The sequence below is a fragment of the Hemitrygon akajei genome, chromosome 6 (assembly GCF_048418815.1).
Source record: "Hemitrygon akajei chromosome 6, sHemAka1.3, whole genome shotgun sequence".
NCBI lineage: Eukaryota > Metazoa > Chordata > Chondrichthyes > Myliobatiformes > Dasyatidae > Hemitrygon > Hemitrygon akajei.
In genome coordinates this window covers 44,077,733-44,103,879 of record NC_133129.1, presented here as the reverse complement: position 1 = coordinate 44,103,879, position 26,147 = coordinate 44,077,733, and the positions used below count along the sequence as shown (strand labels likewise).

The window sequence follows — 26,147 nt, the reverse complement described above, 5'->3', positions numbered from 1 at the left end:
AACCCATGAACACTATCTCATTATTCCATTTTTTGCCACTACTTTTTCACCTTGTACTGCAGTTGCGAGACAAATTTCACATTGCATAAGTCAGGAGTAAGACTGATTCTGATTCTCATAAACAGGAATTGATACCTCTTGTGTACTTCACACCTTTGTTATGCAATAACATTCATTGATATTTATTTTTAATTTAATGATATTAGCACATGATTCAAGCATACTGGATCCCTCTCCCTTCTTTCCATTTTACCTCAGCACATGACCCCTGCAATTCTGTATCTTTAGTGTTGCTGCACTGTTACATCTATCTTATGCTGTGCATTTCCAAGTAAGTGTGGAGATTTAAACCCAAAGTAAATGTTAGAAATATTGATATTTTCCTCAGTATAAAAGATCAGCTGAGCATTAGGGATAGAGCAGGGAGTGGAATGAATCAAGCAGCCCTTTTGAAAAGCTGGCATTGAAACAATGGACCATAAGCTGCCATCTGTGCTGGACAATTCTCAGAGTCTCTACACTCAGTGGACACTTTATCAGGTACCCCTCTACACTGCTAGATTATGCAAATATATAATCAGCCTATCATATGGCAGCAACTCAATGCATAAATGTATGCAGAAATGGTCAAAGTTCAGTTGTTGTTCAGACCAAACATCAGAATGGGTAGGAAAAATGATCTAAGTGACTAAGTGGAATAATTGTTGGTGCCAGATGGAGTGGTTTAAGTATCTCAGAAACCGCTGATCTCCTGGGAATTTCACATGCCTCAATCTCTAGAGTTTATGGAGAATTGTCCAAAAGATATCTAGTGAACAGTAGTTCTGAGAGCGAAAAGACCTTGTTAATGGAGAGGTCAGAGAAGAATGGCCAGACTGGTTCAAACTGACAGGAAGGTGACAGTAACTCAAATCATTTCTGAACACACAACATATTGAACCTTGGAGTGGAAAGGCTACAGCAGCAGAAGATCATTAACGTGCCTTCAGTGGCTACTTTATTAGGTACAGGAGGTACCTAATAACATGGTCATTGTGTGTATATTGGTCTCAGCATATGTCATAATGTGGTAATGCTGACAAACATAAACATTTGGGTCCATACTAATTCTTATTGCGGGTTGTCCCTGAAGGACCAAACTCATGAAGGAGAATTCACTGCATGTCTCATGTATATTGATTTTCTGAAATACTGATCCAACTTAGGGACAGCTGGTGTTCAAACAGCCATCAGCTCTTGGAAATTGCAGCTGCTTTATGTGTTGTGGCAAAACACACCATGACAGCCTGTGGACATCGTTGAACTGGAGGATCTTCCTATTAAATGCTATTAGTTGTGTTGTATTCACAAGTGGTGCAACTTGCTGTATAGGTGCTGTGGGAGCTGGCAGAAATTTCTGGCAAGTGCTCAGACAGAAATTGTCTAAACTCTGCTTTTAAATCACAGTTTGATATTCTTGCAACACTGGCAATTTATGGCCAGTATCTTGGGTGTGGCAATAAAGAAAGCAGCGATTAGTTACAAACGAGAAAGTCTGCAGATGCTGGAAATCCAAGCAACACACACAAAATGCTGGAAGAACTCAGCAGGTCAGGCAGCATCTGTGGAAAAGATTACAGTGGACGTTTTGGGCCGAGTCTCTTCAGCAGGACTGGTTACATTGTGGTCTGTAAAATTAAACACATGTGCAAAATTTAAACAGTTATAGTTTATACAGTTTGCCCTGACTTTCTGAATATATTGGGATAGAATATGGAGAGTTTCTAAAACAGCAGAATTTCCTATTGTGCTTTCATAATGATCCTTTTGCCTCTTTAGGGAATACCAAGACGCACCTTAATATTCCTCTGATGCATATAATCAATTATATCTTTCCGAAGATGAGTTATATGCCAGCTGTTAGTGCTTTTACTTACTTTGATGTCCCCCTTTCCATTCAGTCAAAAGATATGATCAATATGGACCTGAACACAAAATAAAGTCAAAGCAATTCAATTCAATTCAATGTAGGCAATTACTTTACCTCTATAGAACAGTGTATTGTTTGAGATCTTTGTTTTCCTAATTAAATGTTGACAAAAGGTCCCAGCTGCCTGTTCCGATAGTGACATTGTTCAATGAACAAGCACAGCTTTTGATGTCCTGCACAATACTCACTGCTTGAAATCCATCAAAAGATGAACGACCTGAAGTTTAAATTATTCAGCAGACATGCTGGAAACACTCAGCAGGTCAGGCGGTATTTGTGGAGTGAGAGTTAATGCCTGATCAGTCAGTATTGTGTTATGATTAAGCTAGAGAGTGCAGAAAAGATTCAAAAGGAAGCAATCTGGACTGGAGAACTTGAGTTATATAGGAAAGGTTAGACAGGTTAGGTCTGTTTTCCTAATGCAAAGGAGGCTGAGAGGTGACATGGTAAAATTATGCGGGGCATATATAGGCTAGGTATGGCATCACCAATGCTATAAAACGGAAAATCAGCCTGGTGTGGAAAAACCAATGCCCAAGAATGGAAAATGCTACAAAGGTCGTGGATACAGGGGAGCCCCTCCCTACCGCTGAGCACATCTACAAGGAGGATTGCCACAAGAAAGCAACATCCATCATCAGGGACCATAACCATGACCCTGTGTTGCTCCACTTGGAAAATGTGACTGTAGTCCTGCTACATCATTGTAAGGATAACATACTGTATCTGTCATCCTCTTCTGCGAAAGTCAGTGTCAAATTAGTGGGGATGCTATTTTCCTGATAACTGCTCTGCGAGTGCATATGAACTGTGATGTCAAATGCTTGCTCTGCTTGCATCTCCACCCCTCCACAATAGTACAGATGGCTGCTCGGCCTGGTTGATCAATGACACCTTCACACCAAGAATTCATTGTATTCATAGGCCCATTTGCTTTGGTTCATCCTTGTGTTAAGGCTTCTGGGTGTAACAAAGATAACCATGTACTCCCCACCTTGAAACTGACAATGGCATTGGCTACAATAAAGAAGGCCAACTGATCTCATACCCTTATGAGGATTAATCATGAGAATCCTATTGAAATGTCACCCCAAAATAACCATTTCCAGTAGACATTATCTTATATGACAGACCATGGACTAATTTTCAATAACTATACAAGACTGATAACCAATCAAAGCTAAGTGACTTGTTTTTATATTTCTCATTGAATCTGCTTAAGTTGAACCTAGCACAAGTTGAGCCCCTTGAGCAAATGCCTAAATTGTTCAAAGCTCTTCCAAAATCCGTAACTTCTTTTGAATTTGTTGAAGAATAGCCTCTCATTATACACTCAGTGGCCACTTTATAGGTACACCTGCCCTTTAATGCAAATATTGCATCAGTTAATCATATGACAGCAACTCAATGTATAAAAGCATGCAGACACAGTCAAGTGGTTCAGACCAAACATCAGACTGGGGAAGAAATGTGATTTAATGAACATTGTGAAATGATTGTTGGTGCCAGTCGGGGTGATTTGACTATCTCAGATACTGCTGATCTCCTGGGATTTTGACACGCAATAGTTTCTGGAGCTTACAGAGAGTGATGTGAAAACAAAAGGAAAATCCTGTGAGTAGCATTTCTGTGGGTGAAAATGCCTTGTCAATGAGAGAGGTCAGAGGAGAATGGCCAGTCTGGTTCAAGCTGACAAGAAGGCCACAGTAACTCAAACAGCTGTGTGTTATAACAGTGGGGTGTGCAGAAAAGCACCTCTAAAGGCTCAATATGTTGAATCTTGAAGTGGATGAATTACAGCAACAGAAGATCACGAACCTATACTCAGTGACTACTTTGTACAGGAGGTACCTAATAAAGTCGCCAGAGTCTATATCTGTGTAATTTCATGTTATTTTTACAGCATAAAATTAGTGGTTTTGGAGTACTGTGCCTGATTTTACTGCAGGGTATATGATTGTATAATGCATTAGAAAGGAAATTTGATTGACATTTGATAAACCCAGCTTTAGATCTTCGGTAATAGGACCAGGAATAGGCCACATGTCTCCTTGAGCATGCACCACCATTCAATAAGGTCATGCTCTCAGTTCCACTTTCCTATCTGTTCCCTGTAATCCTAGACTCAATGATAGTTCAAAATCCCTCATTTTCAGCCTTGAATACTGTAGGTTCAATGATTTTTAAGGTTAGTTTTATTTGTCACATGTACATCGAAACATCATTTGTGTCAAATCAATTCAGTGAGGATTGTGCTGGGCATCCCAGCAGTGTCACCTTGCTTCCAGCACCAACATAGCATGTCCACAATTTACTAACCGTAACCGTACATGTCTGCGAAGGGGAGGAAACCTGAGCACCCAGAGGAAACCCACGCAGTCCCAGCAGAACATCCAAACTCCTTACAGACAGCGGTGAGAATCAAACCCTGATTGGTAATTGCTGGTGCTGTAATAGTGTTACGCTAACCACGATGGTACTGTGCTGTCCCCTAGGCCACTACAGCTCTCTGTGGCAGATAATTCCAAAGATTCATTGGGATCTGAGGTAGAAATTCCTCCACATTTAAATGGGTGACCACTACTCTGAATGGTTCCCAGATTCTCCATTCCCCCATGATGGGAAACAACCTCTCTGCATTTACCCTGTCTGTTCTCAGAATCTGATATGTTTCAATAAGATTGCCGCCTTCTACACTCCAGTGATCTTTTCTTCATGTCAACCCCTTCATCCCAGGAGTCCACGTTGATTGAACTGAGAATCCATGTTCTCGGACAACACTCTATGTTGCCGCATTTTCAAGTCTTTCTTTCATCTATCCTCACACGCATCCTCTCATTCCCACACTCTCTGTAGGGAGTTTGTACATTCCCTTGTGACCACATGGGATTCTTCCAGGTACTTCTGTTTACTCCCGCAGTTCAAAGATGTACCGTTTGGTAGGTGAGTCGGTCATTGTAAATTGTCCCATGATTAGGTCAGGGTTAAACTGGGGGCTGCTGAGTCGCCTACTCTGTGCTTTATCTCAATAAGTGAGTAGTAGATGATCTCTTTACTAACTACGCCCAACTATTCCAACCCAACGTCATTTATAGATGAGTTTTTTTTTCCTTTTTTCATGACCGTAGCTCATTCTGTTTAATTCTTGGTTGACAAATGGATAACTGAAGCAATAAATTAAAAAATTAGACTGCATTTCTAAATTGGAGGGTTGTATCCTTGAACAGATTGGAATGATGGATGTTGTAGCAGTGAAGGGTTTTGTTCAATTGCACATAATGACAGCAGTGTTGCCATTGGGACATGGTGGTTACACACAGAAATCCACTGTTCCGTGCTGCATTGACAGAAACCTGCTGCCACTGGTTTTAGTTGCCTCGAGGCAGATGGCTTTCTGGAATTCAATGAACATTAAAAAAACTCCACCAGACTTTAAATTTGTTAAGTTTTCTAATAAAAATATTGATTAGACTTCCTTTAGATATTATACTCAAATGAAGCATGCTAACCCTTCTATGTGTTGTTTCATTACCAGAAGTTCTGCCTGAAAGCTAATTGAAACCAAAGCCATTACAGGAGATCGAGGTAGAAGGAATTGCTTACAAGTATCAAACATGTTGCAAGTCTATCAAGTACACTGGGTCTTCCAATGAATGAAATTTGTTGGTTCTATGTTAGGAGTAACCAAATACAGTAACAGTCATTTACTGAAATGTAATAATATAGTTTTAGAAACTAGGAGAAGGTTGGAAGTTTCACTGAGGACATTAGATAAAGAGATAAATAGTCCATGTCATCTCTTGCAGTTTGAACCCTTGAGCAAGGTCCACTGGTGGATGGCTTGAATCCTGGTCAAGGTTTGCTGCAGGGCCATCATTTTAAATTGGCGGTATCTTTTATAATGTTATGTAACAAATTAAATAGAAACATATTAGATTTATTGATGATTAAATAGACAAGTCAGTTTTCATCAGAATTCTACTTGTATCTCAGATTTCAGAACTTTCTGGTTTAATTATTTAAATATTTGTCCAACGTATTGCTATACCCTACATCAGTACTTTAATTTTGTTGGATAGATAAATGGCAGCATTGGCCATCATCATCAGTACCGAGGGCCTAGTTATGCTCTGTCAGGCACATCAGACAGGTCACGATGTTCACATACCCAGAACCAGACTCCCAAAACAGACTACTCCAAGCTCTGCCTGAAGGCAGGTTATCAGGAGGACAGGGGAAAGATTCAGGACTTGCTCAAGACTTCCTTCAAGAAATGCAACATCTCCATTGACTCCTGAGAATCTCTGGTCCATGACTGCTCAAGGTAGAAAATTTTTTATTAATGGTGGGAAGCTTGAATCCATGTATTGGGCACCCACATTGACTTCGTTGGACTCTTAAAACTAGAGAAGAAGCAGGTCACCCTCTGTCTTGAGGAACAGCTTACGAAGAAGGTGTCAATTATAAAGGTTCTGGAAACTTGTTGCATATCACAAGTGGCAAAGCTTTTGTACACTAAGGGGCAGCACAGTAGCACAGCGATTAGCATGAAGCTATTGCAGCTCCAACGACCCGAGTTCAGTTCCACCTCTGTCTGTAAGGAGTTTGTACATTCTCCCTTGTCCACATGGGTTTCTTCCGTTTCCTCCCACATCCCAAAAGACATACGGTTCGATTACAGAGTTGTGGGCATGCTATGTTGACACCGTAACCTTGTTGATACTTGCGGGCTTCCCACAATAATCATTGCTGACTGGATTCAACGCCAACAATGCATTTCACTGTATCTTTTGATGTATATGTGACAAATAAAGCTAATCTTAATCTTAGAAAAATAAATAAAACCAAGTTCTCAGAAAACTGATGCTACTGCTGAAGCATTGCAATAAATGGCAAGTTACCTCAAGAAGCAGAAAGAACAATAATGAAGAACGTAGGGAGAATCTGATTGCCACTCATATTGTCAGGGGAGTTTTAAGTTACAAAATGAGAAATGTAATAAATTGGCGTGCAAGGTTCAATAGCAATCTAATCACACTAAACCCTACACCTTTTGGAAAGACTACAAAGACTGTATATTGATGTATCTGAAATACAGTATGTCAGCTTCAATAGCAAAGCTTATTCTTTTCATTTTATTGGAGCAACAATGTCCACTTAATTATGTATTTATTGAGAGATATGGACCAGTACTGGCTCCTCAGGCCCAACGAGCCACTTTGCCTAGCAACCCAACTATTTAACCCTAGACTAAACGCAGGACAATTTACAAACTGCTAACTGGTATGTCCTTGTGCCATGGGATGAAACCAGAGCAGCCAGAGGAAATCCATACAGTCATGGGGAGGATGTACAAGCTCCGTACAGAGGATGCCAGAAATGAACTTTGAACTCTGGTGCCCCGAGCTGTAACAGCGTCATGCTACCCACTACTGAGGTGATTCCTGTTAATGATGCTAATTCACATATGCTTATGTCAATAAAATAAGAAGAAAATAATAAGCCAAAGATAGGGATATCTGTTTATGCTCATTAGTTTTAAAATAAGTCGTACATGCATGCACATTTGAGGTCTTCATCAGTACGTTTGCTTGTTTGCTTGGTTTTAGGCCAACTCCTGCAGTTGATTTCTCAGATCATTTAAATATTTATTGACCCACTGCCAGGTTTCACAGTTGGTGAACACACCCACTGGCAAAATCCATCCAGGCTTGTTCAATGGCATGCCAAAGGAGGAGCCTTGATACATTTCTGAGCATGATCTTGGCGTTCACCCAGGAAGCATCCCTTCCACAATGTCACAGCTCTGATGCTGGAGAAACAGCCTTTCCTGGTTTGTTTCCAGCCAACACCAGAAGCCTGTACAGCAACCTCAACATAGCCAAACATCCAAATGTGCTTCACTGGGCTGTTAGCAAACAATATTTGACAGAAGTACACCGAACAAAGTAGAAACAAAAGCTCTGAACTTTATCACCAGTAAATCTGAATTAATAGACACAATTTTAGTAACATCCACCCAGCAGGTGTTCTAAGTTATATGATGATACCAACTCCCTAGGCCAAATGGCTGCCATTTAACTTCACTCTTACACAAAAATATTAGCATGCTGCTCTAAATTGCTGGCTTACAGGGCATTAACACTGGTCTTCCCAGCCTGTTTAGTGTTGTAGCATCATTGAAATCAAAGAAATTTATGGTGTAGAAACAGGAAACTTGGCCCATTGTATCCATGCCAGTCAAAAGTGGATACTGGATTGAATCTTCCCTTGGCTTTTTGTCCATAGAGTATTAATTAGTCCTAAAGGTGTTTTAAAAAGAATGTTTCTGCCTCCAGTGCCTTTTATGTCATGAGTTCCAGATTCCCACTGTTTGTTAAGTGAAATATTTTGTTCATATTCTCTCTAATTCTTTTATCTTTGAAGTTGAATCTGTGCTGCCTGTCACTGACCCCTTACTGGATGTAAAGGATCTCTTTCATCTAGATCATTTATAATTTTTTTACATCATCTTACTCAAGAATATATGCAGCTTAAATCTGATGGGATTGAGTTTTCAGACTCATAAAGCACAGTGCCACAGAAATTCCAGGAGCAGGGAATAATTAGTCCCAGCAGGGCTTTCCAGAGGCAGGACTTCCTTCAGTGACATGGCCTAGGCACCGCCAGTAAGGTATCCCAGTTCAGGAATCTCTTCAGACTTGGACTCTGAGGAACTTTGTACTAAAAGTGTAGCCTGACTTCCCAGATTGGATGAAAAGCAGACCGATCCCCACCCTAGTGAAGGTTAAAGCCCAACCAAGGATCAAAATTGTGGACAACGACTGCAGAAATTTAAAAGTAGGATTGGGGGAATAGCAGACAACTGATTTGAAGGGTGTTAAAATGATGCGAGTTCCTCATGAGCTTGATATCATGACATTTTATTCAAGTTGCTGTCATTCTAATTGGCAATACAATGCAACATTTTGTTGCTTGTTGATGATTTCAAGCAGTAGTCTTGATAAAGCATCTTTTCTTGATTTTCCATTGACATAACTGAGTTTGGGGACAACAAACGTCAGCATGGTGTCCTCTTTGATGATGACATTGGTGGGGAGGTGATTGTAGGACTAAATCATATCCCCAGCCCATTGCCTCCTGGCCATTTTTTCAATTGGAAACTCTCTTCAGAAATATAACACACAAAATCTGCACACACTGTAAGCTGAAATGGAAATTGTCTAATGCTGAACCATTATTTGAATAAAAAGAAAGGCTGCAAATTTCTTATTCAGTTTAATCACTGTTTTAAAAAAAATGTGTTAGCAGGATGCCTTGAAGTTAAAAGCCTTTCATTTCGGCTTGCCGTGATACTTTGTCTTCCCACTGGCTTTCGGAGATATCCTCCAATCTCTTTCCTTATCACTGCTTACAGCTGTGCCTGGCCGGGTCTTCGTGCTCCTGTGCAATCTGTTATTCATGACAGCAGCTGCAGTCTAGTTGCTGCTTGTCATGGAATCACTGCGGCCTGAAGGGGCCTCCCTCTAAACAAAAAGTTTGTTTCGAAATATACACCAGGGACATGCTGTGATCTCATATAAAGACTCCAAGCAATACTTCCTTTATTGACGTGATGTTTATGTACAACAGCATCACCTTCAAAGCAAACCAGATACTTTCTCTTTGTTTCTCCTGTCATGCTGAAAGTTATTTTTTGATTTACCCTCAAAGCAAAATATTATTTGCATCTCTTCTGCCCCTGCAGGGAAACTAATGTTCTGGAGTTGTTTATTCGTCACTTCGCCTAATTATCGATACGGAATGATTTGAATTAAAATATAACTCATTAACAGTATAATGTAGAACAACTTCTGCCTGGCCAGTGAGTGAATGGGAGCATTTAGAAAGTGAAAACATAGACAAACCATTGCAGGGCTTGTGATTTGCAGAGCAGGAATAAATAGCCAGCAGGTCAGACCGGAAATATCCTCTGCTGAACCAGTAACACAGATGGATGGCTGACGTAGATATAAATCAAGTTACCTAAAGGTCAACAACTTCAGGATTTCTCTATCCATGTCAGTTACTGAAGACACACACTCAATGTTTCAGGAACATCAGATTTCTGAATGGACAATGAATGCATAAACACTACCTCACTATTTTTTTCCTTTTTTTTGCTCTCTTTTTGAACTACTTATTTAATTTAATTTTATATATACAGTGGATTCTGGTTCATGTGGGCACATCAGGGCTGGTGCATTTTGCCCCAATTAAGCGGTTGCCCCAGTTAGCCAAAGTTTCCTGGAAATAGTTAAAAAGTTATAAAAAAGACAGATTAACTGGGTAACAAAGTATCTACTTAAATGAAATACAGAGCAAATTAGAACACTACCAATATTACTGGTGGTTGTTCGTTGTATCCGATGATGACAGGAAACCTGTGCGGGAGAGTTTTTAAAGAGGAATAGCTTGACCTTGGAAGTCTGGGTCTAGTGGTGTGAGTAGACATCACGACTGGGGTCTACCCTAGTGGCAGTGGATGACTATGGCATCTTCTGTGCCTTGTCATGCCTTTCTCTCTCCGCGTGGCATTGCAGAACAACCTTCCTGGCCTTTGGATCTCATCCACCCAGTCTGCCGGAGCTGACTTCACATGCTAGGACAGGCATGTCCCTCTTGAACTGGGTATGAGACCTGCTGGGTACACTCACCTGGCTTAGCCCATCTTTTGAGAGTGTACTGGGGTGTGGCTACTTTCACATGCAAACAGCTACTTGGAGCCAAAGGTGAGAGCTGAGTTTCTGGTGGGGACCAAACATAACATTCAAGGTGATTGTAGATCCCTTCAATTTCTTTGTAGTCCTATCTTGCTGAAGTAGTCAAATCATCTAATTTTCACTCCTGGCTTTTTCTAGCATTTCCAAGTCTAAATGCTTAAAATTGCAGTGAGCAAAATAGTTCTGACTTGTCTTACTGCTTATTCCTCGCTAACTATCAGTAACAAAAATCACTACTTTTCCAACATAAACACATGCAACCAAAGTTATTTATAAACTGTTCACTATAAGTACAGTGTAGTGACTAATGGCCACACAAGCGCATGTGACTGATACTAGTTAGAAAATTGCAGTCAATGTTTCGGGCCGAGACCCTTCGTAAGGACTGGTTAGAAACTGTTCGGCAACAGTCTGCTGTCCCAATTAAGTAGTATAGTGTTTGTTCCAAAGAAACAAAGGCAGTCCCAGCTATTTTCTTAATGAATTTTTCTTAAGAATTGTCCTAAATAAGCAGATGACTTGATTAACCGATAGACCAATTACCAGAATCCACTGTATATATATAATTTATTGTAATTTATAGTTTTTATTATTATGTATTGCAATGTACTGCTTCCACATAACAACAAATTTCATGCCAGTGATATTAAACCTGATTCTGATTAATGTACATTCAATGGCCACTTCACTGTACCTAATAAAATGGCCATTGAATGCATGGTCACGGTCTACTGCTGCTGTAGCCCATCTACTTCAAGGTTCGATATGCTGTGCATTCAGAGATGCTCTTCTGCACAACGCTGTTGTAATACTATCTGAATTACTGTCACCTTCCTGTCAGCTTGAACCAGTCTGGCCAATCTCCTCTGACCGTTCTCATCAACAAGGCATTTTCACCCACAGAACTGTCACTCATTGGATGTTTTTTCTTTATCGCACCATTCTCCGTAGCATGAAAATCCCGGTAAATCAGCAGTTTCTATGATACTCAAACCACCCCATCTGGCACCAACAATCATTCCACCGTCAAAGTCGCTCGGGTTACATTTATTCCCCATTCTGATGTTTCTTCTGAACAACAGCAGAACCTCTTGACAATGTCTGCATCCTTTTATGTGTTTAGTTGCTGCCACATGACTGGCTAATTCAATATTTGCATTAACAAGTAGGTGTACAGGTGTAGCAATGAAGTGGCCATTGAATGTACTGTATATTAAGGTGATATATCATTCAGGGTTAAGCTGAAATGCCGGTTCCTTTTGCTGCACAGATGCTGCTTGACTCGCTGAGTTCCTTCAGCAGATTGGTTGTCACTGCCCTGTACATTAAGTCTCATTGAATGTATAAAGAAAACTTGGTTCCATTTGACCATCAACACACCACAACCTCTCACCATTTAATAGATGCTCCACTTTTTTTTGTCATGGGCACCAAAGTGGATAACTTCGCATTTTTTTCACATTATATTCCATCTGCCATTTTCTTACCAATGACTCCTCCTATTCATATCTCTGTGAAGCCTCTATAAAATTCCTCTGTACCCAAAATCCTACCTTGTTTAGTATTGTCAGCAAATTTGCAAATTCCTTCAACTAAATCATTGTTATCGATCGTGAATAGCTGGAGCCCAAGGATCAGTCTATGTAGTTCCCACACAATATGACACTCTGAGAAGGGTATCTTTATCCTTCCACCTTGCTTTCTGTTAGGATCACGCAGCATGGAAGTAGATTCTTTGGCCCAAGTAGTCTATGCCAACTAAGACAGCCATGTAAGTGCCATTGAGTACATTTGGCCCATAGCCCTCTCAACATTTCCTATCCATATACCTATCCAATTCCCTTCAAGCAATAAGTTCAATAAGTAATTCCCTATCTATGTCTGCACATCATTCTATTTCTGTATGCACTATGCCTGCTAAGCAACCTTCTGTGCAGGACCTTATCTAAAGCCTTTCAGAAATCTAAATACCATGCATCCACTGATTCCTCCTTATCTGCTCTACTTGTCACATACTGAAAGAATTCCAACACATTAATCAAAAATGATTTTCCCTTCATAAAACCATATTAACTCTACTCTTCCTGTTATTCTTTGAAAGTTGTTTTGTTGTTGCTTCTCTTACTATGGATTCCAGAATTTTCCATCCACTAACATTAGGCTAACGGTCTCTGCTTGCTCTGTTCCTCCGTTCATAAATGACCAGATTTGATCACATGTGGACCACATGTGATCAGCTGGTAGGGCATTGAGGAGTGAGGTAGAAAAAAGGGATCCAGGTAAACAGATCTCTAATTCCTTAAAAGAGGCGTCACAGGTACATCGGGATGCAAAGGGATCTATTGGTATACTGGCCTTCATAAATCAAAGAATTGAGTACAGGACCCTGGATGTTATGTTTACATTATGTAAGACGTTGGTGAGATCAAATTTGAAGTATTGTGTCCAGTTTTGGTCACCTGCCAAGAGGATAGATATTAATAAGATTGAAGGAGTACAGAGAAAATTTCCAAGGATGTTGCTGGGATCTGCAGACCTGACTTACAGGGGAAGGTTGAACAGATTAGGACTTTGTTGTCTGGAGTGTAGGAGAATAAGGGGAGGTTTGATAGCGGTTTACAAAATTATGAGTGGAATTGATGGGTAAATGCAAGCAAGCTTTTTCCACTGAAGCTGAATGGGACTAGGACTAGAGATGATAGGTTAAGAGTGAAGGGTGAACTATTTAAAGGCAACTTGAGGGGAGCTCTGCACTCTGAGGGTGATTTGACTGTGGAACAAACTGCCAGCAGAAGTGGTGTTTGGGGGATTGATTGCAACATTTAAGAGAAGTTTGGGTAAATACATGGATGAGAAAGTTATGGAAGTGGGACAATGGGACTAGGCAGAATAACAGTTCAGAACACACTTGATGGGCCAAAGGGCCTGGTTTTATGCTGTAGTGCTCTATGACTCAATTTGCTATCCACTAATTCACAGATGCAATTCCAGGCTCTGCAGAGCCATGGAAGACAATAACCAGAGCTTCCACTATGTATAACACAACTCATCAAAGCTGGGATGTAGATCATCTTTGTTTCACCAGCTTCACTAGTACTATTTTAATACTTATTTCCCTCAGCTTCTAATTCTCACTGACTAGAGTCTTAATTCTTTAATATATCTGGCAGTTTTTATGTGCCTTCTGTGAGTACAGATAATTAATTTCTATATTCCTCTTTAAAAATTAACGTGTTTCAAGCTGTATGGTTCAATGTATGCCTTTGATAGTCTTTCCCTTTTTATCTATCGATAAAATCCGTTAGTGTCAGTTTTTGTTTCATACCAGTCTACGTTGATATTCTATCATGCCTTTCTTTATCAATTTCTGATTCAATTAAATGACAGAGCTGGGGCTAGAGAGGCCATAAGATCTACTTGTGCTTCTATTGCTTATTTTCTTAGGAAGGGAAGGCAGCAAATGAAAAATGATGAGTCAGTTCATCCTCTCCAATTTACCTTAATTCTAGGGCAGCAAATTTCCAAGGCTGTGTAAATCATGTCAGCTAAAGCTTCAAACCACTGGAATAAATACAAATCAGACTCATGCAATGCCGCCAAGCCACAGATGACAGATGTGAGGGAGACACTTTGTGTGATCTTCAAAGGCTTGCCGAGTTTCACTATAGTTTTATGTTAACTTTTTTTAACTAAATTGGGTGTCATTTATTCTGAAAATTATCAATCGTTATTTTAACTATTCTGACAAGGACTCTACAACTCATGCTCTCAGAATTTATTTATCCATTGATCTCTTTCTTTTTTTCTCTCTTTATGATTCGCACTTGCACTGTTTGTCTGCCTTTCCACACTGCTTGTTTGTCAGTCTTTGTGTGCAGTTTTTATTGACTCTATTGCACTCTTTTGCTCTGCATGAAAATGAATCTCAGAGTTGTATATGGTGACATAAATGTACTTCGATAACAAATTTACTTTCAATAGACAATAGACAATAGACAGTAGGTGCAGGAGTAGGCCATTCATCCCTTCTAGCCAGCACCGCCACTCACTGTGATCATGGCTGATCATACACAATCAGTACCCTGTTCCTGCCTTCTTCCCATATCCCTTGACCCCGCTATCTATAAGAGCTCTATCTAACTCTCTCTTGAATGCATCCAGAGACTTGGCCTCCACTGCCTTCTGGGGCAGAGCATTCCACATATCCACCACTCTCTGGGTGAAAAAGTTTTTCCGCATCTCTGTTCTAAATGGCCTACCCCTTATTCTTAAACTGTGGCCTTTAGTTCTGGACTCACCCATCAGCGGGAACATGCTTCCTGCCTCCAGCGTGTCCAATCCCTTAATAATCTTATATGTTTCAATCAGATCCCCTCTCATTCTTCTAAATTCTAGTGTATACAAGCCCAGTCGCTCCAATCTTTCAACATATGACAGTCCCACCATTCTGGGAATTAACCTTGTGAACCTATGCTGCACTCCCTCAATAGCAAGAATGTCCTTCCTCAAATTTGGAGACCAAGACTGCACACAATACTCCAGGTGGGGTCTCACCAGGGCCCTGTACAGCTGCAGAAGGACCTCTTTACTCCTATACTCAATTCCTCTTGTTATAAAGGCCAGCATGCCATTAGCTTTCTTCACTGCCTGCTGTACCTGCATCCTTGCTTTCATTGACTGATGTACAAGAACTCCTAGATCTCGTTGTACTTCCCCTTTTCCTAACTTGACTCCATTTAGATAGTAATCTGCCTTCCTGTTCTTGCCACCAAAGTGGATAACCTCACATTTATCCACATTAAACTGCATCTGCCATACATTTGCCCACTCACCCAACTTGTCCAAGTCACCCTGCATTCTCATAATATCCTCCTGACATTTCACACTGCCACCCAGCTTTGTGTCATCAGCAAATTTGCTAATGTTACTTTTAATCCTTTCATCTAAATCATTAATGTATATTGTAAACAGCTGCGGTCCCAGCACTGAACCTTGCGGTACTCCACTGGTCACAGCCTGCCATTCTGAAAGGGACCCGTTAATCGCTACTCTTTGTTTCCTGTCAGTCAGCCAATTTTCAATCCATGTTAGTACTCTGCTCCCAATGCCATGTGCCCTAATTTTGCCCACTAATCTCTTATGTGGGACTTTATCAAAAGCTTTCTGGAAGTCCAGGTACACTACATCCACTGGCTCTCCCTTGTCCATTTTCATAGTTACATCCTCAAAAAACTCCAGAAGATTAGTCAGGCATGATTTTCCCTTCATAAATCCATGCTGACTCGGACTGATCTGATCCTTCTACTGCTAACCAAATGTGTCGTAATTTCCTCTTTTATAATTGACTCCAGCATCTTTCCCACCACTGACATCAGGCTAACCGGTCTATAATTCCCTGTTTTCTCTCTCCCTCCTTTCTTGAAAAGTGGGACAATATTAGCCACCCTCCAATCAGCAGGAACTATTCCTGAATCTATAGAACATTGGAAAATGATTACCAATGCGTCCATGATTCCTAGAGCCACCCCTTTAAGTACCCTGGGATGCAGACCATCAGGTCCTGGGGACTTATCAGCCTTCAGACTCAACAGTCTATCCAACACCGTTTCTTGCCTAATATAAATTTCCTTCAGTTCATCCTTTACCCTAGTTCCTTTGGCCACTATTACATCTGGGAGATTGTTTGTGTCTTCCCTAGTGAAGACAGATCCAAAGTACCTGTTCAACTCATCTGCCATTTCCTTGTTCCCCATAATAAATTCACCCATTTCTGTCTTCAATGGCCCAATTTTGGTCTTAACTTTTTTTTGCTATTCACATACCTAAAGAAGCTTTTACTATCCTCCTTTATATTCTTGGCTAGTTTACCTTCGTACCTCATTTTTTCTTGGCATATTGCCTTTTTTGTTATCTTCTGTTGCTCTTGAAAAGCTTCCCAGTCCTCCGGTTTCCCGCTCATCTTTGCTATGTTATCCTTCTTCTCTTTTATTTTTATACTGCCCTTTACTTCCCTCGTCAGCCACGGCCGACTTTGGACTTTGAACTTTGAGAACTTTGAACTTTTCTTGCTGCTTTTATCTCTGGATAGTGAATGGTCATTCATATTACAAATGTATTATCCCTGAAACTCACAATGATTGTCAGGAAAGTAGAAAAAATAAACAGATGAATTTGTATTTCCGGAGAAGTTTTGGGACATCACAAACAACTTTAGTGTCAAAATTCTGTATTGTTAGGTAAGTATCACAGCCAATTTAAGGAAAGAAAAAGTTCAATGCAAAAGTCACTATTCTTTTTTTGTGACTTGAGATCTAAGCAACTTGACCCTGGGTCAAGCTGTTGGCTCCAATGAGTAGCATCTAGTAAATGCAAATTAAAAGTGCACTTCCCTCATTGCAGCACACTTGCACACCTGTAGCTTGCTCTGTGGTAAAATGATGGAGATGTAGGTGTGCAATTGACTGACATCAATGCTGATCCTAAATTGCCCTTAAGGAGGTGGCGAGGGTTAGCTGCCAGCTGGAACTGCTGCAGTCCTTGTGGTAATGACGCTCTCACCATGCTTTTCAACAATCCTTCATGGTTTTGACCTCGTAATGATGAAGGAATGGCAATATGTTCCAAAGTCAAGGTGTTTTGGAGAACATGCAAAGGGTGGTATTCCAACACACCTTTTCCTTTTTGCTGAACAAGGTTTCAGATATGAGGGAGGTGGGGAGTGGGAGGCAGTTGTCCTCAGAGTAAGCTAGAGAAGTAATGATACATTGCAGCTGCTGTACACTAGTAATGGAGGGAATACATTTAGGATATTGGACAGAGTGCAAGTCAAACAGGCTGATTTATGAGGCATGATGTTGAGTTTATTCATGGTTTTTGGTACTGCACTCTCATGCCCAGTATAGTCCATCGCACTTCAGGCTACACATTGCAGCTGGTGTCAGAAACTGAGTCACATGTCACAAGATGCCCAACCACTGGCATGTTCTTGTAGCTATAAAATTCACCTAGATAATCTGGTATAGTTTCCAATCAACAGTATCACCCGGGACATTGATAATGGGCACATGATGATCCTAATGGAATGTCAAAGGTGAGAATTTAGGCTCCTACTTGCAGGAAGGGAAGAATTTGCCATTTATTGCAAATTTTGCTTTTACAAAAATTTTTCCCATATAAACTAATGGTTCTTCGCTTTAAGCCATTTCAGCTTAAGAAAGGTTTCATAGGAACGCTCTAGCTTTGTAAAGGGGGGGGGGGGAACACCTGTATTTCATTTTTTCCTGTAAATGTCTGTAAGAAGATGAATCTCAAAATAGTATTAGATAACATTAATATACTAGAGTTACTTTGAACGTTTGAAGAATGACTGATTTATTATGTGAGGGAGGATGATAGGTCATTTCAGGAAGACAATTCTTTGGCTATGTTTTGCCTGCCTGTATGAGACTTCATGTGGTCTGGAGCCAATGTTAAAGACTCTCAAGTCTATAGCTTCCCATTTATCTCTCATTCTGCACCATCCCTTCCCCCACAGCATCTTAAGTGAGTCTGTCCTGCTGGTGGGAGAGGATGTATCCTGGGAGAACAGATTCTGTAGATACGACTCTGTGATTAAAATGAAGTCAAGCTGTTACTTGACTGGTCTGTGCAACAGATTCCCCTATACCCACTTGAATATATATATTCAAGAGAAGAATTTGGCAGGAGTGAAAGGTATAGGAATGCCTTAGCTGAGACTGAATTTGTTGCCGAGGTGGATGGCAAATAGCTGTTTTGGCTTAATTCTTATTTTGTTTGTACACAGTGATTTTGTTTTATCCTCCTGGTTTCTAGGCTATTGTGTAAGGTAGCTAAGAGCTAATCACATTCTGGGGGCCCCGAATAATATCTAGTTCTTAGGCTGGCCAATACACTTCCTCCCTTTCAGGACACTAGAAAAACTGGAATAGTTTTTATTAGCAATTTCGTGATCACCATTATTAAGACTAGATTTCTTAAAAGTTCCAGATTATTTAGTTAGTTGAGTTGGCTCTTATTTGCAGTATTTATTTATTTTTGTAATTTATAATAACTTCTTTTTCGTACTGTACTGCTGACACAAAGCAATAAAGTTCAAAGTAAATTTATTATCAAGGTACGTATATGTCACCATTACAGCCCTGAGATTGGTTTTCTTGTGAATATGCTCAATAAATCCATAATAGAATAATAGCCATAATTAAAACAGTTAGTTGGTTAAGTGAGTGATAATAACCCTGATTCTAATTCATGCAAGCACACATAGACTCCTGTGTAAATAGGAGGCACAAGAGACTAGAGATGCTGGAATCTAGAGCAACACACAAAAAAGTGGAGGAGCTCAGCAGAATCTACGGAGGGAAGTGGACAGGCAACATTTCAGGTCGTGAGCCCTCATCTGATAAAAAGGAGACCTCCCACATGAAATAGTAAGGGAAGGAGTGAAGCAAGAGCTGGCAGGTGATAGGTGGATTCAGATCAGAGAGGACGCTGCAGTTAGACAGATGGGGGAGGGGAGAGTGGGAATGGCGCTTCAAAACACAAAAATACAACTGCAGATGCTGTGGATCAAAGAATACGTACACAACGCTGGAAGAACTCAGCAGGTCAGGCAGCATCCGTGAGAAAAGAGTAGCCAATGTTTCAGGCCGAGACCCTTCATCAGGAATGGGGGGGAAGAGAGGGCCGAAGCCCAGTAACAGAGATAGGGGAGGGGGTAGGGCCTAGAGGCACCAGGTGGAAAACCAATCAGAGGAAAGATAAAGGGGGGAGGTGGAGGGGATAAGCATGAAAGAACTGTAGAGATAAAGAAGCAGAAAGTTGAAAGGGGAGAGAGGCAGAGAGGGACCTGGGATAGGGGGAGGGAATTACCGGAAATTGGAGAATTCAATATACATACCACCAGGCTGGAGGTTACCCAGACAGTAGATGAGGTGTTGCTCCTCCAACCTGAGTTTGGCCTCATCATGGCAGTAGAGGAGACCATGTATGGACATATCTAGATGGGAATGAGAGGCAGAGTTGAAGTGGGTGGCAACTGGGAGGTCCTGTCTATTGTGACGGACGGAGTGTAGGTGCTCGACGAAGCGGTCCCCCAATCTGCGTTGGTTCTTGCCGATGTAGAGGAGGCTGCACCGGGAGCACCGGATGCAATAGACAACTCCAGCAGTTTCAAGCTGGGAAGTGATAGGTGGAAGTTACAAAGAGGTGAAGATCATGGAAACTGATAGGAAAGACAGGTAGAGCCTGGAATAAAGGGAGGAAGGTAGGGAGTGGAACCAGTGGGAAGTATGTGTGGGTGATGGGCAAATGGAAAGGGCAGGGGTGGGGAAGAGATAGGGTGATAAGGGGCAGAGGTAACAGGGAAAGAGAGGGAATAGTTACTGAAAATTGTAAATTCAATGTTGGAGGGTACCCAGGTGGAATATGAGGTGCTGTTTCTATAATACACACTTAGCCTCAATCTGGCAATACAGGAGGCCAAGGGCAGACACGTTACTGTGGGGATGGTAGATGCTGCCTGGTCTGCTGAGTTTCTCCAGTTTTTTTTGTGTGTTCCTCTTCCACAATGTTTCCTCTCAAGGTGAGGGGAGGCTGAATGATGGAAATATGACTCAAGCTCCAGGAAACTTACCACTTAGCATGTCGTATATAAAAGCTGTGATTAGCGTAAGCAGGTTCTAATTTCTTAAAGATTTATGCTTCAGCACTCTTGTGCACAGTTGAAAATGGTTAATGTTGTTCTGTTAGAGATTTCTGAAGCTGTTCAAAATACTGTCTATGTTTGATGAACATCTTCACTGAGCAAAACTTGACTACCAGTAAATAAAAATCCTCTTCATTTTATTGCAGGCAGCATAGTGTATCTTGGGATGATGCTAGGCGCCTTTTTCTGGGGTGGTTTGGCAGACAAGATAGGCCGTCGACAAGCACTAATTATTTGTATGTCCGTGAATGGATTCTTCGCCTTTCTGTCATCTTTTGTCCAGGGTTACGGCCTCTTCCTCTTCTGCCGGTTCTTTGCTGGATTTGGGTAAGTTCCGCTGCCATGTTATAACTTTCCTATAGGTGCCGTTAAGTTTTAACTGTTCTTAGTTTATGAATGCAAACATCTGATTAAAAACTGAAACTCAATACCAACTGTTAATACATAGTTCATCATTATTTGATGCATTTACTCTGATAATTTTACTATTTGTTAACAAAAATCTTTTAAAAAGGGGTACAACTGATACATTTATGGAGAATTTAGATAAATCCAAATGGGTTTTAAATAAAAAGTGTACTTGAGCAATTTCCTGCCACAGGAGGCTGTAAAACCAGTTCGATGAATGTGCTTATGAAGGAGATGGTTGAACTTCAACACAAAAATCATCATAATGTATGAGGAGGTGGGAGAATAAGATGAAAGTTCAGCCGTTGTGGCGTTGATTGGCAGAGCAGGCTCAAATTGCCAATGATTTGACAATGATTCCAATGATTCAAATTGGAATGTTTTCTCAGAGTTCTTTTTGTATATTGATAGCATTACATGAATAAAGTAGGATAGGAAGGCTCTTCAAAATTCTTGTGTTCATTCATTGGATCTGAGTATCTCACACACACACACTCACTCACTTACTCACTCTCTCTCTCAAATTCTCTCTCGCACTTTCTCTCACACTCACACATACTCCCTTTCTCACACTCACACACATGCTCTCTCTCACACTCACATTCTCTCTCAAACTCATACACACTCCCTCTCTCATGCTCACACACACACTCTCACTCACATACTCTCTCTCACACTCACACACATACCCTCTCACACTCTCTCACACACACACATTCTCTCTCACCCTCACACACCCTATCTCACACTCACACACTCCCCCCTCACACTCACACACTCTTGCACAAACACACTGTCATTCACACGTGCAGACTTTCTCTCACTTTTTCATTCACAATTATTCACACATTCTCTCCCTCTTCCACCCATTGTGCTAAAAGTTTTTTTAAATAATTTTATCTGATACCATCCAGTTTGTCAGCAATTGACTTAAATGATCACTTAGAATCCGTTTACAATAAAAAATAAATTTCCCAGGAATGGATGATACAGAGTCATCTCATAGCTACAGAAATATTGTGTGCAGTGTTTAGTGGAGTCTTAGCCAGCAATTAGATTCTGTACACTCATTATTGTCACATTTGAAAGATTACAACATCATATTCACCTTGCAAATATTTGTTAATCTCTTGTGGCTAACATGGGGTAGCAATTTATTGCTTATTGAAAGAGATCAGTTTAAGCAATGACTATAGTTTGTATTTTATGCCTTGTACCTTACCAATGGATTGTGAAGAAATGCTGTCCCTAGAGCCCGAGTTAGAGATTTATCCACAGTTAACAATTTCAACACAAATTGTGACCACAATGTATGAGCCCTGAAAAATACCTCCCTTACCCATTTCTGGCTTTACTGCCGTTCTGAGTTCATGCTCAGTCTCATTCCACAGATCACCAAGGTTACAGTTCACAACATGATCATTTATCCCAATGATGGCTTCATGCAAGAGCAGACCCAGCTAATCTCACCTTTATCCCCGAAGCTCTGGAAATGTTTTCCTTTTACAGTAAATATCAAACCCGCAGATAAGGGAGGTGCTGTAGTAGTCCGGTGAACTGATGTCTACCTTGCTGCGGCCCAGTGCCAACTCTCAGACACCTCCTCTTACTTACCCCTCGAACAGGACCCCACTAAGAAACACCAGGCCACTGTCTCCCGCACCATCACCGACCTTATTGAGTCTGGGGATCTCCATCCACTGCCAACAACCTCACAGTTCCCGCAACTCGCACCTCCTGTTTCTACCTCCTACCCAAAATCCACAAACCTGCTTGTCCAGGTAGACCCATTGTTTCAACTTGCTCCTGCCCCACTGAACTCATATCTGCATACCTCGACTCAGTTTTATCCCCTCTGGTTCTGTCCCTTCCTACCTACGTCTGTGACACCTCACACGCTCTAGATCTTTTCAATGATTTCAAGTTCCCTGGCCTCCATCATCTTGCTTTTTCTATGGATGTCCAGTCCCTGTACACTTCCATCCCCCACCAGGAAGACCTCAAATCTCTCAGTTTCTTTCTGGATACCAGACCCAACCAGTTCCCCTTCACCATCACTCTCCTCTGCCTGACGGAACGTCCTCACTCTAAATAATTTCTCCTTTGCTTTCTCCCACTTCCTTCAAGCAAAAGGGGTAGTCTTGGCACTCGCATGGGACCCAGCTATGCCTTGCTGTTTGTCAGCTTTGTGAAACAGTCTATGTTCCAACCCTATACTGCTGACCGCCCTGCACTTTTGCTATGCTACATCGATGGTACTGCTTCCTGTACCCGTGCTGAACTCATTGATTTCATCCACTTTGCCTCCAACTTCCATCCTGCCCTCAAATCCACCTGGTCCATTTCCGACACTTCCCTTCCCTTTCTCAATCTCACTGTCTCTATCTCCAGAGATAGCTTATCCACCAATGTCTATTATAAACCAATGGACTCTCACAGCTACCTGGAGTATACCTCGTCCCACCCTGCTACTTGTAAAAATGCAACCCTTCTCTCAATTCCTCCTTCTCCACTGCATCTGCTCTCAGGATGAGGCTTTTCAATCCAGAATGAAGGAGATGTCCTCCTTTTTCAAAGAAAGGGGCTTCCCTTCCTCCACCATCAACGCTGCCCTCAACTGCATCTCTTCCATTTCACACATGTTTGCTCTTACCCCATCCTCTCGTCAAGCTATCAGGGATAGGGTTCCTCTTGTCCTCACCTACCAACCCACCAACCTCCGCATCCAGCACATAATTCTCTGAAACCTCCGCCATCTCCAACTGGATCCCACCACCAAGCACATCTCCCCCTCCCTCCACACTTTCTGCTTTCCACAAGGATCGCTCCCTACATGACTCCCTTGTCCATTCGTCCTTCCCCACTGATCTCCCTCCTGGCACATAACCTTGCAAGTGGAACAAGTGCTACACCTGTCCCCACACCTCCTCCCTCACTACCATTCAGGGCCCCAAACAGTCCTTCCAGGTGAGGTGACACTTCACCTGTGAGTCTTTTGGGGCCATATACTATGTTCGGCGCTCTCAGTGTGGTCTCCTGTATATCGGTGAAACCCGACATAGATTGGGAGACCGTTTTGCTGAGCATCTATGCTCCGTCTGTCAGAACAGGTGGGATAAAGCCTCACTTAGGTTGGAGAAGCGACACCTTATATTCTATTTGGGTAGCTTCCAACCTGATGACATGAGCATCGATGTCTCAAACTTCCAGTAACTCCTCCTCTGCCTCTTCACCATTTCCCATCCCCTTGTCCCTCTCTCATGTTATCTCCTTGCCCGCCCATCGTCTCCCTCTGGTGCTCCTCCCCCCACAACCCTCATTTCTCCTTCTTCCAAAGTCTTCTGTCTCTTTCACCAATCAACTTCCCTCACCCTCCAATTTTCACTATTGCCTGGCAGTTCTCTTACCCCTCCCCCTACCTTTCACATCTGCTCCTCAGCTTTTTTTTCTCCACTCCTGCCAAAGGGTTTCAGCCAGAAACGTTGTTTTTATTTTAATCCATAGATGCTGCCTAGCCTGCTGAGATCCTCCAGCATTTAGTGTGTGTATAGCTCAGATTTCCAGCATCTGCAAATTTTCTCTTGTTTGTACGGTAAATACTCATCAGGTTCCTTCTAGAATTGTGGAAATAAATCAAGCTTCCTATCCAAATTAACAATTCCTGAAATTATCCAGGTACACCCATTTGAACCCTTTACAAGGCTTTAACCTCTTCCTCTAGTGCTGTGTCACAGTTGTAGTCATGCTAGTTAGAAGATTTATACATCAGCCAAAGTCAAATAATCAACATAATTCAACAACACATTAAAATGCAATTTTTGGTTTTAGAGGTGTAATGGTGCAATTATATTAAAATTTAATTGTGCTTTCATCACAGAAAAAAGGAAGAAATTTAAATGAGTGCCAGTTTAAAGAAATTCAACTACTGTAAAGAGTATTTTTTAGAAAACATTCTGTCATAAATTAGGTAATCATAAATATCAATGAATGCAACCATTCAAAAGCTTTTGAAACAATGTCAGGATGAAACTAAACCTGACTGAGCAGAAATTTCAGTCTCTGTTTTACAGAAACTAGGGACTTAAGATGGGAAAACAAGGATTTTTTGTTTACCAGAATAGATGGTTTCTATACTAAGGGTGGTAATAAGTGGCCTGCATTTTCTTTTATGAACATAGGATTGGAGGAGCAGTCCCAATTGTGTTTTCCTATTTTGCTGAGGTGCTGGCCCGGGAGAAGCGGGGTGAGCACTTGAGCTGGCTCTGCATGTTCTGGATGATCGGAGGGATCTACGCATCCGCCATGGCCTGGGCCATCATCCCTCACTATGGTAAGAGAACCAAGTAGTAATTGCCAAGACCTGGCATGCTGTTGTAGATTACGGGATGAAATTTAATGTTGGGCTGAATGCAAAGATCGACTCTGAATTGTGTGGAAATGTACACAACTGAGAAGGTTGGATTCTGGCATTGCTGTGAGCTTGGGTGCACTTTTTTTTAAAAAAAGGTTCTAACTGGTGCAGGGAGCCAGGGCATTTAATTACTTTTTCATTAATATCAGCTCTATAACAAGCTGTGTACTTACATTTGCATTTGAGATTCTTTATCAGAGGAAGAAATGAATAGTTTGAGTACCAGTTAGTCAGGTCATCCCCTTTCACTTCTCCGTTACAGAGTCATGTTCGCATTTGACATGTGGACAATTCAATGACACACTGTCAGCTTTTACCTTGCAGTGAAATCATGACTGATCATTCTTTTTCAGTTGGGAATTGGTATTTAAGAGAATGGGCACAGCCCTTTACCCAAAGAAAATGGTCTTCAACTTTGCTGGTGACAATAATTAGAGTCAGTACAACAGAGGTGCACCACACACAGTAAGCAGGCAAAGTTCAAGATTGTTTGTTGTGATTCTTCAGTATACGAGTGTAAAGGAGAACACAATGATTGTTACTCCGGATCCGATGCAGCAATAAAAAGCACAGTAAGCATAAAAACACAATACATATAATTATCAAAGCAGTCCTATAAAGCATAATTTACAAGTAACTGCTGAGCTTGGCCAAATATACATAAAATTAGCTTATAGACATAGACTGATTGGATTGAAATTCTTTGTCGGAGGACAAAATGAATAGCTTGAGTACCAGTTACTCAGGTCATCTCCTTTCCCTTCTTTGTTATGTTTGCATTTGACATGTGGGGTGGTGGAGTGTGTTAATGGATGAGATGTTGATCAGCCTGATGGCTTGGGAGAAGTAAGTGTTTCTGAGTCTAGTAGTCTT

General features: G+C 41.2%; 1 protein-coding gene across 7 annotated transcripts in view; it reads left to right on the top strand.

Moving 5' to 3' along the window:
• sv2ca (synaptic vesicle glycoprotein 2Ca) overlaps positions 1-26,147 on the top strand; it is a 183,573-nt gene that overhangs the window by 73,564 nt on the left and 83,862 nt on the right. For all 7 annotated transcript variants that reach the window (XM_073048263.1, XM_073048260.1, XM_073048261.1 and 4 more), the window contains exons 4-5: positions 20,602-20,782; positions 25,042-25,193. In XM_073048263.1, the coding sequence (XP_072904364.1) occupies positions 20,602-20,782; positions 25,042-25,193 (333 nt within the window). The remainder of the gene's footprint in view (positions 1-20,601; positions 20,783-25,041; positions 25,194-26,147) is intronic.